Here is a 14738-nt window from a genome sequence, read left to right as displayed (position 1 = left end):
TCTCCATTTAAGTAGAACAGAGCTTTCCTTATGTTACTTATTGCTGCATGGTAGCGTTGTCCGGCGAGTGAGCCAATTTGCCTTAAAGGGTCCTGTCTAGAATGGAATCGTCAGTCACATGCGACATTCATACACTGTATTGTTTTGGAGTCCCACAGAAGTCCTACTCCTAACGCCGGGTTCACACATCCTCCGTGAGCGGCACGTTTTCGTTTCGCCATCCATATTAACAGATTACACCGTTTACACTGCAAGCGTGTGTTGCAAGGTGACGCGTCCCAGAAGCGGCAGTGAACAGACAGTTTTGGCGTTGAGCCTATTTTTGCCGCGCGGCTCTGGGTGCAGTACAACACTGAAATAATCAGGAGATTATTAAAAAGACACAAAAGCAAATCAAAATTATTCAGATTGAACCAGTAGTACACTACAATTTATATGTCCACATTTAAGTAAACTCAATAAATTAACCTAATAAAGGAAAGAATTAATAAACTGCCGGACCTTTTTCCATTCTGTGTATATAGGTGTACAGTATAGACACAACATTAACCAATCACAACCAACCCAGATAGCAAACCGAGAGAATCAATGTCTACGTCGTTCACGCCATTGAAAACAAACATAAAATCGATCTAATTTGTTACCCTTGTGCCGCCAAAACAGCGCCAACCCGGTTCTCAGAATAGCATTCTGAGATTATATTCTTCTCACCATAATTGTACAGAGCGGTTATCTGAGTTACAGTAGACTTTGTCAGTTCACACCAGTCTGTCCATTCTCTGTTGACCTCTCTCATCAACAAGGCGTTTCCATCCGCAGAACTGCCGCTCACTGGATGTTTTTTGGCACCATTTGGAGTAAATTCTAGAGACTGTTACAGCAGTTACAGAAATACTCAAATCAGCCTGTCTAGCACCAACAATCATCCATGCGATTATCTAATCAGCCAATCATTTGGCAGCAGTGCAGTGCATAACATCATGCAGATACGGATCAGGAGCTTCAGTTAATGTTCATATCAACCATAAGAATGGGGAAAAAATGTGATCTCAGTGATTTGGAGCATGGCATGATTGTTGGTACCAGATGGGCTGGTTTGAGTAATTTAATTTACTCCAAATGGTGCCAAAAACAAAAACATCCAGTGAGCGGCAGTTCTGTGGACGGAAACGCCTTGTTGATGAGAGAGGTCAACAGAGAATGGCCAGACTGGTTTGAACTGACAAAGTCTACAGTACGTACCACTGACGTCACGGAAAATGTTCCAAACTTTTACAAGTTGTTTTCATGAAAAATAGGCTACATGCGGCAAAATTGTCTACTAAAGTATGTTGAAGAAAAAAAAAACTAGGAAAATATAATATTTGGGCTGTAATATGTTAGAAAATAGCAACAAATTAACTTATTTTCATAAATGTATTTATGAGGTATTTTTATGTTCTTCCTCTTTTAAGGGATAATGATCAGCAGGCTTATAAAATATTTTATAAGTACCTTTTTTTGGAGTAATTAATGTGCATCAGTAAGTGTACAGGCAACATTTATTTCCACTGACATCTGTTTTTTTGGTCTGCACCATTTAAGCTTGCAGATGTGGAAAATTGTGATCAATGATGAGAAAGCCTTTACCGTTCAGTGATATGGCTCTGTTGAGGAGTTCCTCACTAAAGGTAAAAGAAAAGGTTTACATGCACAAATTTTCGTCAATCCGAGTAAATTCAATCCGATTGCAGATTCGAACGTACTGTTTATATGTCCCCTAAACGTTGCAGTCTGATACAAATATTTGTTTACATGTGCATTTCATGTATTTTGAACAAAACTTCTGTGGATGTGAAGTGCGTCAGTCGTTGCATTCTGAAGAAGTGGAGAAAGGCTGAGAAAGTGAGAATGGCACCAAAAACCGTAATTGCCTTTTTTGCTTTGTTGAGATATCTAAAAAAAATATGCCAGAAAAGCTTTCTTCTTACGTTACTAAATCTACTCTGCAAATGAAGAATTAGAAGCAGCGTGTAATACCTGTCTGACTTAACCATGTATTTGCCTCATGCCCATTCCTCCTCCAGTATAACCGCAGACATCTCTGGATGCGAGAATGAAGTAAAGACAAGTGGGTGAGAGTTGTCATTAAAGGAGTTTACAGATGTGGAATGGAAACAAAATAATAGGGACTTTAAGCAACAGCTCTTGAAAAATCACTGAGCAATAATGACGACGGAACAGAGCATTTAATCATTCAAGACAAAAAGGCAGACTATTTAAAACAGCAAGAGAAGGGATGCTCGCAGTGTTTAATAACTGTAAGAAGTTTTACTCTTGTACCATATAAATAGCCTACGACTAAAACCTAGATATAACTATTAATAGTCTACCAATAAATTTGAGTATTTTTATTCAAAGCCTATAACCGTGTGTAATTTAACATAAGTTTTGAGGAGGATGTTTAGGCCATTTACTGTGTTCACTTTGCATCATATCTTGTAAAACATATTCTAACATTTACTTTCCTAATCTGTCATGTATGATCAACTGTCACTATGGCAAAGAAGAAATGCTTTAGAAATCATGGTTTCGACGTCAGGAAGTGAGTGAAGTCGCTTACACGCAATGGAACACAGAACGCCATAACCGCACCTGCTGCTTAAAGTCCCTATGAAGAATGACGCAATGTTCTTTTTTGCTTTATGTGATGTCATGAAAGAACATATGTGCCCTGCAGAATATTCAGTGCAAGCCTGCATACCCTTAATAAAGCACTTTGTCATTGCTTTGTATGAATTAGTTTCACGCGAATAGTATCATGTATAAACATACATACGCACCACGTCTCTGCGCATGAGCGCGAGGTATTTTAGAATATGACTGAGAAAGTAGTCGGATTCAAACGTTTACATAGCTAATATTTTTCTTTTAATCTGACTATTTTAGGTCTACACCACCCCCTTCAATCGGATGAAAATTTCATTCGGATCCAGCTCAGTCAGATCATTTTTGTGTTTACATGAAGGCTTTTCAATCGGATTGAGCTATCGGTTGGATTATAAACGGATTATCTGGTTGCATGTAAACGTGGCCACTTGAAACTGCATTTCAACAGTGGGTCATTCCATAATAAACTCAAATCTTATGAATGTAAACTCTAGAATTATAAAGAAATAAAAGCTTATTGTATTTTAACTCCACCCTACAGTATATCAAACATTATCTTGAGATATTTGGCAATACACTACAATACTCAAAAAGAATGCCACTGTCTTTTGTATTTGAGCCTCTTTGCGGTGGATTTACTGGAAAGGCAAAAAAAAAAAAAAAAAATCCGGCTGAAAAGTAACAATGCAAAAAAACAAACAAACAAACAAACAAACAAAAAAAAAAAACACTGTTGTCTAAAAACTATTCCCTCCTGAAGCATGAAGCAAATGAAACAGGAGTATGGCACGTCTCTCGGAAATAGAAAAATACGTACAAGTGACAACAGCGGTAAGTTAGTTTGGCGTTCGACATTCGTTAGATATTCGGTTTCGCTTTCACGCGCTCTCTTCAGTCGACAATCTTACAAAGATGTCATTAGCACACTTGGTTTAAAGGGAGTACAACTATACTATATGGGCATAAAAATTGGATTCAGAACAGTCAACGTTTGGTGTTGCTGCAAAATTATGCCTGAAATGCTCCGATGCGCTTTAACTGCCTAGCAGATGTAAGGGACCGTCTGAAAACTCCACCCACTACGCTAAAACATAGGAGATGTCCACTCGTTCATTCACTTGACTTGCAAGTTATACATGAAAAAAAAAAAAAAAAAAAAACTAAAATACATTTTCACATTCATAATGTTCTAATAACTTCCCAGAGGATATATGGACTTACTACAGGTGTGATTATTACAGTATCATCAATTATGCAAGTACAGTAATCAATTATTTTAGAAAAATATTCACTAAAATTAATCAAAATGATATTTTAACATTCTAAAGGCTGTAGTAACTTCCTTGAGAATAGATGGACTAACTACAGGTGATATTATTACAGTATGATCAATTATGTAAGTACAGTAATAAATTATTTTAGAAACATATTTCCTAAAATTCTCCAAAATGATATTTTCTCATTCTAAAGGATGTAGTAACTTCCCAAAGGATAGATGGACTTACTACAGATGAGATTATTACAGTATGATCAATTACATAAGTACGGTAATCAATTATTTTAGAAACAGTTCTATTAATTTCTGTTAATACTGTATCTGCTTCCTGTTATATAGGCTTAACAAGAGAGATGGCATAATAAAGTCTGATTGCTGACGGCAAGAGAGATCTCCACTATCGCTTTCTAGAGCACGGTGCTCATAAAACCGTTGTTGTGGAGAGGATGCTTTAACATCTGACTTCAGTAAATGTATATCAAGTCTAGTATAGCTGTCCTTTCTGATAATTTCCTTTACATATTTTTAGTCATCTGCTCTGATGTACTGTTGCGTCCTGTGCCTCAATGATAGTCAGACTCAGATGTTTCTTCAAAGTCCACCATCAGCTTTTTTTATGTTTGTGATATTCAGCTGCAGTTGTTTTCTACAATACAATACAAAGTCATCCACCAGCTTTTTGTAATCAGAGTCTTCTCTATTTTCAATGCAACATACAGCTGAAGTTTCGACTGCAATGTTAATTATGATTATTTATTATGTATGAGTATTTCTCCAACTGGATATTTCATCAGATATTTCATTTTATATGAAGTGAGATAAGACCTGATATAAAAGTAATTGTAACGTTGAGACAGGCTGAAGACAGGAACAGATGATGACGAGTGAACCCAAGTGCAGTATTTATTAACAATGTGAAATCCAAAATGAAACAAACATAAGCAACTTGACAACGTTACACCAAAACAAAACTCGACAAAAGACAATGGCAAACATGAGGGCTTAAATACATGAACATGGATAACCACATGACAGAGACAACCAATGACGAGACTAAACTAATGAACATGATAACAAGGCAATGAAATAAGAACAATGATAAAACAGAACTGATAACAAGACTCATAAACGTAGACCAATGAAGAGACAGAACTAATAAACATGGTGGAACAAGAGGGTCATATGACAGTCACATTACAAGGAACCAATAAGAACAAAACAGAAGAAACATGGTGGGAACAGGAAATCACATGACAAGAAAGAGGAAACAGGAACAAGGAACTACATTTTCAAAATAAAAGACATGAACACAAAACATGAACAAAAACACATTAAAACATGACAAGGGGTGGCACCCGATGCCCAAACATAAACTAACAGAGTTCAATAGGGAGCTGGGGGGTTGGGGTCCTTGAGGCATGGCCTGGCGAGACAGGGCGTGGAGCAGGAGACCAGGGCAGAGCCGGTGGTGGGTTTGGTGGCAGCTCCAGGCCACAGGGCAGGATCAGGAGGCCTGGGAGGCGGCCACAGGACAGGGACAGGGTCAGGAGGCCTGGGAGGTGGCCACAGGGCAGAGGGGACAGAGTTCTGGGCTGCGGCCGCTGGACAGGATTCCGGAGGGAGCGGCTCAGAGGGCAAAGCCGTGGAAGGCTCGGGCACTGGCCATGACAGGGGAACAGTCTTAGTGGCTGTGAGCACAGACAGTGACGAGGGAATGACCTCCATGGTCATGGGCACTGGCATTGATGGGGGAACAGCCTTTGTGGCTGTGAGTACAGGAAGGGACAGGGGAACGATCTCTGTGGTCGTGCAAACTGGCAGTGACAGAGGAACGACCTCCGTGGCCGTGAACACTGGCAGTGACAGGGGAACGACCTCCGTGGCCGTGAACACTGGCAGTGACAGGGGAATGACCTCCGTGGCCGTGAACACTGGCAGTGACAGGGGAACGACCTCCGTGGCCGTGAACACTGGCAGTGACAGGGGAACGACCTCCGTGGTCATGAACACAGGCAGTGCCTGGGGAGTAGGAGTCCTCCTTCTCCTCTTCCGCTTCCGGTCAGCCGTGAGCACAGCTGTGGGAGAATCGGAAGGTGGATGAAGGAAGGCGGAGCCGTGGGAGACTTAGGGTATGGAGCCGTGGTGGGCTCAGGGGACGGAGATGTGGCAATATTGCAAAGCAGGGCCTCTTGACTAGGCATAGCAGGCGTGGTAACATGGCATGATGTGACAGATGTGGCAACATGGCATGACAAGGTAGGAATGGCAGGTGTGGCAACATGGCATGATGAGGCAGACGTGGTGGCTGAGGCTTGCAATGCTGGCTCCGGGACGAACGAGGCTTGCAACGCTGGCTCGGGGACGAATGAGGCTTGCAACGTTGACCATCTACAACGACTGAAATGAGTCCAACATGGTGAATTATCTCAATTTACCTCAGTTACAGGTGTTGTGCCGAAATCTGTGACCTATCGAAATCTGTGACTAGAGGTCGCTGTTCAGTAAGTTTTCGTGTGAGAACACGCCCGGTGCTCGTGCTCAGCGAGAAACACGTGCGTCGAGAGGGCGGGGCTGTTTAATGCTAACAGATTTCTTAAAGACGCATGCCATGACAAGCAATCCATATACCATTGTGTTTTATTTTATAATATTGTTGTTCTTAATTACTTGTATTTTATCATTTGTTTGTGCATGAAATACATTTATTTGTAATATTTGTACCAAATCTGACAGTATATTAGAGGTTACCGAAATAAAGAGGGGTAACAGATTTTGGTAACCTCAGTCAGATTTGGTGACCCTGCTGTTTCTCTATACATTGTCATGGACTGATGACTGATATTGGACATTTAACAGAAAAAAAATAAAAAATAAATAAAAATGGAGATGTTTTACTAAAGGTGAGCATATGAACATACGTCAAAATATTATAATTATAATGAATCTATTTATAATCATGGAACTATGCATAAATAGTAAACATAACATCCACTGCATAACAATATTGCATTAAAATATTATACTGAGACTGAGATGCTGTAGTATGTAAGAAACAACACAACACACTCTCTCTCTAAACTCTTCATTTTCATCTTACTTCTCTGCTGATTTTTAGTTCTTTTCAGTGCAATTTCTCTGTATGTTTTATGCACTCTGTAATTCCTCTTTATGTATTTTTTGCTAGGTGTAAAAAAATCTTTCAGGTTTTGTAATAAGTAAATAATAATAATAACAATAATAATAAACCCTCTTTGCTTGTGATGGTCGTGTTTTAAATTTCTTTGGTTGTGATCATGGGAGCAATGGAGAGTGTAACGGCTGAAGCGACAGCAGCCATGACCATATGACCTGAACCTCTTCATTCTCATTGGCCAGTGAAATTCTTCTAAGCTTTTAATTTTTTAATCAAATTGCATTCGTGTTTAGAAAATTACAAAGAGACATAAGACATATATATTATATGGAAATAAGCAAATATAAAAGTATGCATAAAGTGGATGTCATTTTCGGGGACTTAAATGTAAACAATCTATCTCCGCTATTTTACGTCTTTGAGAAAAACCTCGAACTCTGTTTAAAACTGTGTTTTTTGTGCTAAGCCAGTTTTACAACGTGGGAAAAATATGGTTTTCAATTTTAAATATTTTTATATTAACTTGTAATTTTTACTCCGACAAACTCTTTCGCGTTTTGACTGTCAGTCATTTAGATACTCCCCGGCACCCGTTAAGCGCCTCCGCATCCGTGCACCCGGAAACTGAAAAGTGGCAACAAAAGCAGCGCTTTCTGCAGGCAATATACAACCTCAGGTCTGTGAAAACATACTTTCTCATGAGATAAAATATTCAGTGTCACATTAATGACACAAATCATCTGTTTATTTGACAGTGTGGCACTTGTGATGTTGTGGGTGTAGTCTAGCAGAAGGATTGTACTAGTGCTGCTAATGTCAGTCAGAGAATATTCACACAGACTCTCTCTCTCTCTCTCTCTCTCTCTCTCTCTCTCTCTCTCTCTCTCTCTCTCTCTATTGGCATGATGCATACAATGTTGCCAAAGAATTCTGTAATACTAATAAGCGTACATACAGGTAGGTGCACAAAGTGTAAAGAGAAGTAACTACAGAGAACAGTGAGTAACAGTAAATTAAAAAAGTGTGTTTCTAATGTTCTCATATTAACTGCACTCAGTGTAGTTCATCTATGACTCCTTGAGTGCAGTGTGAACACAGTCTGTTCTCTCTGGGTCTCCAGCTCTGTCGACCCGTCTCTACAGCCAGACTGAATTGAATTGATGAATTTAGCTGGTGTTTGTTCACTAAATACTTTAAAATGTTCGCTCTCAGGGTGTGCTGCTCTGTGTATAAACGCACAGTGATGGTGATTATCTGGGGAAGAGTTTGACAGGTGGAACCAGAACTTACTGGCTCTCTTATGAATGTCAGTCAAGAGAGGGAATCTGCCCAGGTCAGAAGCACTTCTGTTAAACTCCCAGGATGTTTTTACAAAAGTCAAAGTGGAAAATTTCAACTGGAATTTTGTCCAAGGACTCATAATTCAGTTTATATTTGGGGCCCCAGATTTCACTGTCAAAGATTTTCCCCCCAAGTCTAAAAACATATTGTCTTTTTTTTTTCATTGCTATTTTTCTTTGGCATTGACGGGGTGAATGAAAATCATATCAGTACAAACATTTTATATAGCTTCTCCAGTCTAAGACTTATAAAGACATATTTAAACATAAACTATAACAAAACCAATCAAGTATTTAACTGAGTAACATTACTACTACTACTACTACTACATATAAATAATAATAATAAAAGGATAAATAAATGAATGAATAAAATAAGATAAATTAAATCAGAACATTATAATAATAATACAGAACAAACATATTTATGGATTGTGTACAACATAGATGGCACAAAACTCTGTCTTTCATCTTTAAACCTCTCCATGCAACTGTCTGGATTCTCATGGACAATATTTGTGCCTCGTCCACCCCCAAATATCTAAAGAAAGGGTCTCAAGTCTTATAGAATTTAAAAGGTTTACCCTTTAATGCAGTGGAAAAGGCCTCATAAGCATTGAGCCCTTTAGCTATGTTTATCTACTGAACTACTGAGGGGCTTTGGCCCTTGATCCTTAGAATGAGAATACATTTGCAGACACAGTGCAAAAGAATTAGCAGCAGATGAGTACCTTGTAATTTAGAAGGGAATTCCTGAGAACTTCCTATTAGACAGGCCTTTGGCCCCAATTGTAGTGGACAGCAAAATATTTTTTCCAGTTCCAAAAGAACACGGGACCAGAAGTGCTGAATCTTTCCACAACTCCAAAAGCATTGAATAAGGGTTCCCTCCGATGCTTTACACTTATTACAAAGACTAGACAAATTTCGGTTCATTTTTTAAACTTGGAGTGATAGGTAAGCAGTGCAGAATCGTAAAATGCATTTCACAGTCTGAGTTATCTGATAAGAAGGTATCTCACACACTGCACTCCAATATCACTCTCCCACAGTTCTCTGGCCTTGTTCCCATTACCTTTGTGGAAATTCATGAGAATGTTATAAAACCGCCTGGATGCCGAATGAGGCATTGGAATTTTATTCAGCTGTTCTTCTAATTGGGAAGAACTGAAACCACCAGGGTATTGCTTTAGACTTTTAGATATAAAACTATATATTTGGTGGTATGTCAAAAAGTTCTTTTTATTGATATTACATTTCGCAATAATTATCTTTTCGTTTTCTATTACATCCCCTATAACGCAGATGCCTTTTTCCTTCCATAGTACCAGCCCGTCATTCATCCCAGGAGGGAAGTCTGGGTTGTTTTGTATTGATGTTAACAATGAAAGATGTGTGTAGAAGCCCATGGTTTTATGGATTTGCATCCACATTTTAACCATATTTTTTAAAATGAAGTTGCCTTTAGTGAGATCTGACAACTTTGTGAATGAGATATAAAAGAATTTACGAAGGGGGACAGACACGAGTTGCCGCTTCGGCGCTAACCCAAGTAGAATTGGGGTCATCTATGAACCACTCCAAGATGAATCAGAGCTGGGCAGAGAATTTATGAAACTTAAACAAGGGAGCTGCTAATCCTTCAAGTCTGCTAGGTAGTGAAAGGTAACTATATCTCAGTCTGGGTCGTTTCTTTCACCAAATAAAAGAAATAACAGAGCCACGCATCTGTTTCAAGGATTTGCTGGGTAGTAAAACAGGTAACATTTGAAAATAGTATAACAGACGTGGTAATATATTCTTCTTCACAAGATGGATATGTCCCAGCAATGATAGTGGTAGGCTGCACAATCTGTCTAAGTCAGACCTAATAGATTTAATAACTGGAATAACATTTATTTGGTATAAGCACTCCAATTTTGGTGACATTTTTATACCCAAGTATTCGAATCCAGAAGGTGACAGTTTAAAATGTAAAGAGACTTTAGAATCTGTGGAGTGAACATTACTTAGTGCCATTGCTTTGGATTTGGAGAAGTTAATATTATAACCAGAGTCTGAGCCAAAATCAGAAATCAGTTCAATTAGCTTGGGAGTACACCATGGGTTTTATTGTCTATAAAAAAATAGATAAATAAAAAGATAAACTATAAGATTTTTTTAAGATAAAAGATAAACTCGCCGTTCAATAAACTTTTAAGCAAAATGAATTGCCCGGACTTATCAGAACATGTCTGTACATTAGAGAGTGATATACATTTATGAACGAGAAAGGCAGCTCCCCTGCTTTTACTATAAATGATGACCAAAACACCTGTCCAACCTAGTTACACTTCAACTTAACATGCTCATTGGCCGTTAAATATGACTTGCAAAAATGCAATATGAACTCATTCCTTTTTCAGGAAATTCAACAGCTTTTTCTTTTGATTGGTCTGTGAATACCTCTCATGTTCCAACTACAGAGATTCAGATTATTTACTGTCATAGTAAGGGGAAAAATTTGTTTGCCCCAATGCCCTCCTGTGTGTGAGATGCCTAAAAATAAATAAGTAGTGTTGTGCAATAACTTGTCATTAAGAGAACCCATAATATGTAAACCTGAAAATAAAACTTGAAAAAAAGAAGTAAACAAACGTGAAAGTAAGTTACCCTGCAAGCCAAACATAAACGAAGAACTATTTACAGTTAAAATACCATTTTATTATATGAAGAGAGTTATATGTAGAGACAGTCTGACGCTGGTCTGTATTACTCCAACGAGTAGCAAACTAAGCATCCCATAATCATAGGAAATATTGCTGGACCAGGTATTACAATGAACAAGCAGTAGTACTACTGTAAGTACAGTAGGTAAAAAGATAACAAGTGTCACTGCTGTATTTGGTAATGTAGCTTGCGACGGAAGAAATCCCTTTAGTTTAATTGTTCAGTCCTTTTATAAACATCCCCCATCAACCTCATTACAAAGAAAGTGATACATCAACCAACCCGAGCCCCTCCCTCATGCAAATACTGCAGTTGAGCATCTTGGGTCTTAAAGGTGCAGTATGTAAGATTCAGAAACCCTTGTTATTAATGACACCTGTGGCCGTTAAGTGAACTGCAACCTGTAGCTCGTGATCACGCGCACTCCATAGGGAACAAAACAAAGAGACTGAATGTGATTCACCAGCATAATGATGACAAATTACACAGTTATGATTGTTTTACTACAAACTTTGAGACTATATTATATTTGACTCTTCAGCGCTGGAACAGGCCTAAAACAAAGTGTGGATAGAGGTCTGACTATGCGAGACTGTAGTTTGAAGTAATCACTTTTCTTTGCATGTTACATAGGCTATCGTATAAATGCAGTCAATGTCGGCGTTAGCTAGCTAGCCAGCTTCATCAATAGCTGTTAGCTAAATTTGGTGGATGATGACAGTAGCTGTTTATAAAATAGACATTTTGTCTAATAATGACATTTTAATATATCGATGCGCTATTGTTTTATAATAATAGATTGTATATTTTTTCTGTATAACCAAGTTACGTTACACTAATGAATGGAGCTTTTTGCATTATCTTGAACATTGTCTAGCATTCATTTCATGTGTTATTGTAGTTTACCTTGCTGAATAATTACAGATTAACATTATGTCAGTTACTGTGAATCAGCATACCTGACTTTTAGTATAAAGAGAAGATCGTTGAAATTATTTTGAAAGTTACGAAGCTTGCTTTGCAGTTATGTAAGCTTACCTGTCCAATAAGAAGAATGCCAATTCAGGGTCGGTTTTGATCCCCAAAACCGAATGAAGGTCCCTCCAGGAATCAAATGCCCTGCTGATGTTCACTCTAGTTTTCGCTCGACCATGATCACGTTTCCGCTTAGCCAGACAGGAATGTTCTTTTTTTTATTATTTATTTATTTTGTATTTTTTTTTTGGGCTTATTCTGAGTTTGTGAAGGAGTCGGTGTTGTGCTGGGAGCCGGACGTTTGCTGGATTCCATCTCTAAGATAACGTTACCAAGTGTTGCAGTTTGTTGTCGCTGTTGAATAGTGGAAGAGAAGCACTGAGGCAAGGCTCTCGGGAGCGCGCATAAACGTCACATCCTTTGGATTTTCCCGGCAAAAGCAACCCGCCCCCTTCACATGAAAATCAGTCTACAGGCTTTAATAGGCAACCTAGGAAGTCCGGGAAGGGCTCATTTTTTAAGTTGCGTTACAAGCCGAATATTACATGAAAAACATATTGCACCTTTAAGAAGAGAGAAAAAAATGGGTCCCAAAATGTCTTTTACCTCAGAGTGAACTGGGATGGATTAGCAATCTTCATCTAAATGATGCATAATGCTCCCAACTGTGGATAACAAGTTTGAAAGTCCTGCGAGAGCCTGTATCAGTTTTGACGTCGGTTGGTTGTAGGGTTGCTCCGATACCAAAATTTTGGCTTCGGAACAATACCAGCCCTGGTACCTCAGTATCGATACTAAATCAATACTATAATCAACAAATAAAAAGCTTCAGATTTTAGATGAAATGACACAGAAAATGACTTGATTAAAAGAACTGCATAAAGTCTCACAGATACATATTATGCGTTTTCCGTTTTAATTTTTTGGATTCCATGTTAATGTTTTAATTAAATGTTATGATCAAATGGTGTTTAATCAAATTGATACATACAGCTTTAATCAAATAAAAATAGATTTTTAATATATAAAATTGCGATTTTATTTTTGGTCAAATAAAACGCTGCACAACTGAGCTGCACAGTATTAATGAAAACATAATTGTATTACCTGTGGCACAAGGCTGCTATGGCTGAATCACAACATGCTGATAAAACACTTGCATTTGTGATATTGCTTACAGATAATGATAATAAGAATAATAAATATAGCAGTGATGTTGGGCCCAAGCACAACTGGTCCTTGTTTTCCACCCGGTGGCTTTTGGAAAACAAAGCAAGGTGGACACATGCATTTGACATTATTCTAAACAATTTTGAAGCAATTTGAGTAAATATAAGAGGGGTATTTCAAAGTCTGTTAAAAGTGCCACACTTCCTGCTGCCAGTTGGTGGCGCTATGACTATGACCCATAATAGCCACATCAATGTGATCAGCCCCCATTATCAAACATGCAGCTGAATTTTCATCAAAATCACACAATGTTCACAGAAGATATAAGGCACTTCCTGTTTCCCATTTTTCACCATAAATGTATTGCTTTGCCATGGCAACACCGTTCAAAATATCAAAAATCGGTTGGAAATTTATCATCTACAATGTCTTGGCATGATGTTGCACAAATGTGATACCCTTAGGAGGACTATTTAAAAGTTCAGAGTCTGCAATTTTCAGAAAATCCAAAATGGCTGACTTCCTGTTGGGCGGAGCTAATGACTGTGAATATGAAATTTGTTTGGTTTGATGAGAACTATATACATACTAATTTTGATGACTGTAGGTGAAAATTGGTGTGCTACAGAGCTCCCCTTAAATTCACATTTTCAAGGGGGCACTACAGACCCCCCGCCCCCCCCCCCCCCACACACACACACACACACACACACACACACACACAACCTTGCCTAGCCCTAATGGCCAACTGATGTGTGTGCAAAATTTCAAGAGTTTTGAAGTACCCCAAAAGTACCGAAAACCTTGAAATTAATAATAATAATAAATATAGCTGCAAGCAGCGATGACGGGCCCAAGCACCATGCGTCCATTTCCACATGGTGGCTTTTGGAAAACAGTGCAAGGTGGACACATGCATTTGACATTATTCTAAACAATTTTGAAGCAGTTTGGGTAAATATAAGAGGACTATTTTAAAGTCTGTTGTAAGAGCCACACTTCCTGCTTTCAGGTCGTGGCGCTGTGACCGTAACCCAAAATAGTCACATCCATGTGATTAGCCCCCAAGACTAAACATACATCTCAATTTTGATCTAAATTACACATTGCACACAGAAGATAGGAGACACTTCCTGTTTCCCACTTTTCAACATTAATTTAATGCCTTGCCATGGCAACACCTTTCAATGTATCAAAAATCTGTTCACAGTTTAGCATCTTCAGTGTCTTGGCATAATGTAGTGACAATCTCATGAATCTCCTAGGTGTATTTAAAAGTTCAGAGAATTCAGAGGATCTATCTATCTATCTCTCTCGTTGGTGGAATGACCTTTCCAACTCCATCTGTGAAGCAGACTCTCTGTCTTCGAAAAGTGGCTAAAAACACATCTCTTCCATGAGCACTTAACCATTCACGTGTATATATATATATATATATATTCTTGTTGCAATCTAATCTGTCTTGAATACTACTATTCTGATGCTA

The 14738-nt window shown here is 38.4% G+C and overlaps 1 protein-coding gene across 2 annotated transcripts in view; it reads left to right on the top strand.

Annotated features, from left to right (window-relative positions):
- The first annotated feature begins 7647 nt into the window (after positions 1–7647).
- Positions 7648–14738, top strand: part of LOC127448065 (dynein, cytoplasmic 1, intermediate chain 2a-like) — an 81223-nt gene continuing 74132 nt past the window's right edge. The window contains exons 1-2 of one of the 2 annotated variants that reach the window (XM_051710341.1): positions 7669–7734; positions 8271–8391. In XM_051710341.1, coding sequence (XP_051566301.1) covers positions 8363–8391 — 29 coding nt within the window. In that variant the 5' untranslated portion in view covers positions 7669–7734; positions 8271–8362. Of the gene's footprint in view, positions 7735–8270; positions 8392–14738 lie in introns of both variants that reach the window. The other variant, XM_051710342.1, reaches the window with a different exon arrangement.

This window comes from Myxocyprinus asiaticus, chromosome 11 (genome assembly GCF_019703515.2).
Source record: "Myxocyprinus asiaticus isolate MX2 ecotype Aquarium Trade chromosome 11, UBuf_Myxa_2, whole genome shotgun sequence".
In the NCBI taxonomy this organism is placed as follows: Eukaryota; Metazoa; Chordata; class Actinopteri; order Cypriniformes; family Catostomidae; genus Myxocyprinus; species Myxocyprinus asiaticus.
This window is presented reverse-complemented; position numbering and strand designations above follow the sequence as displayed.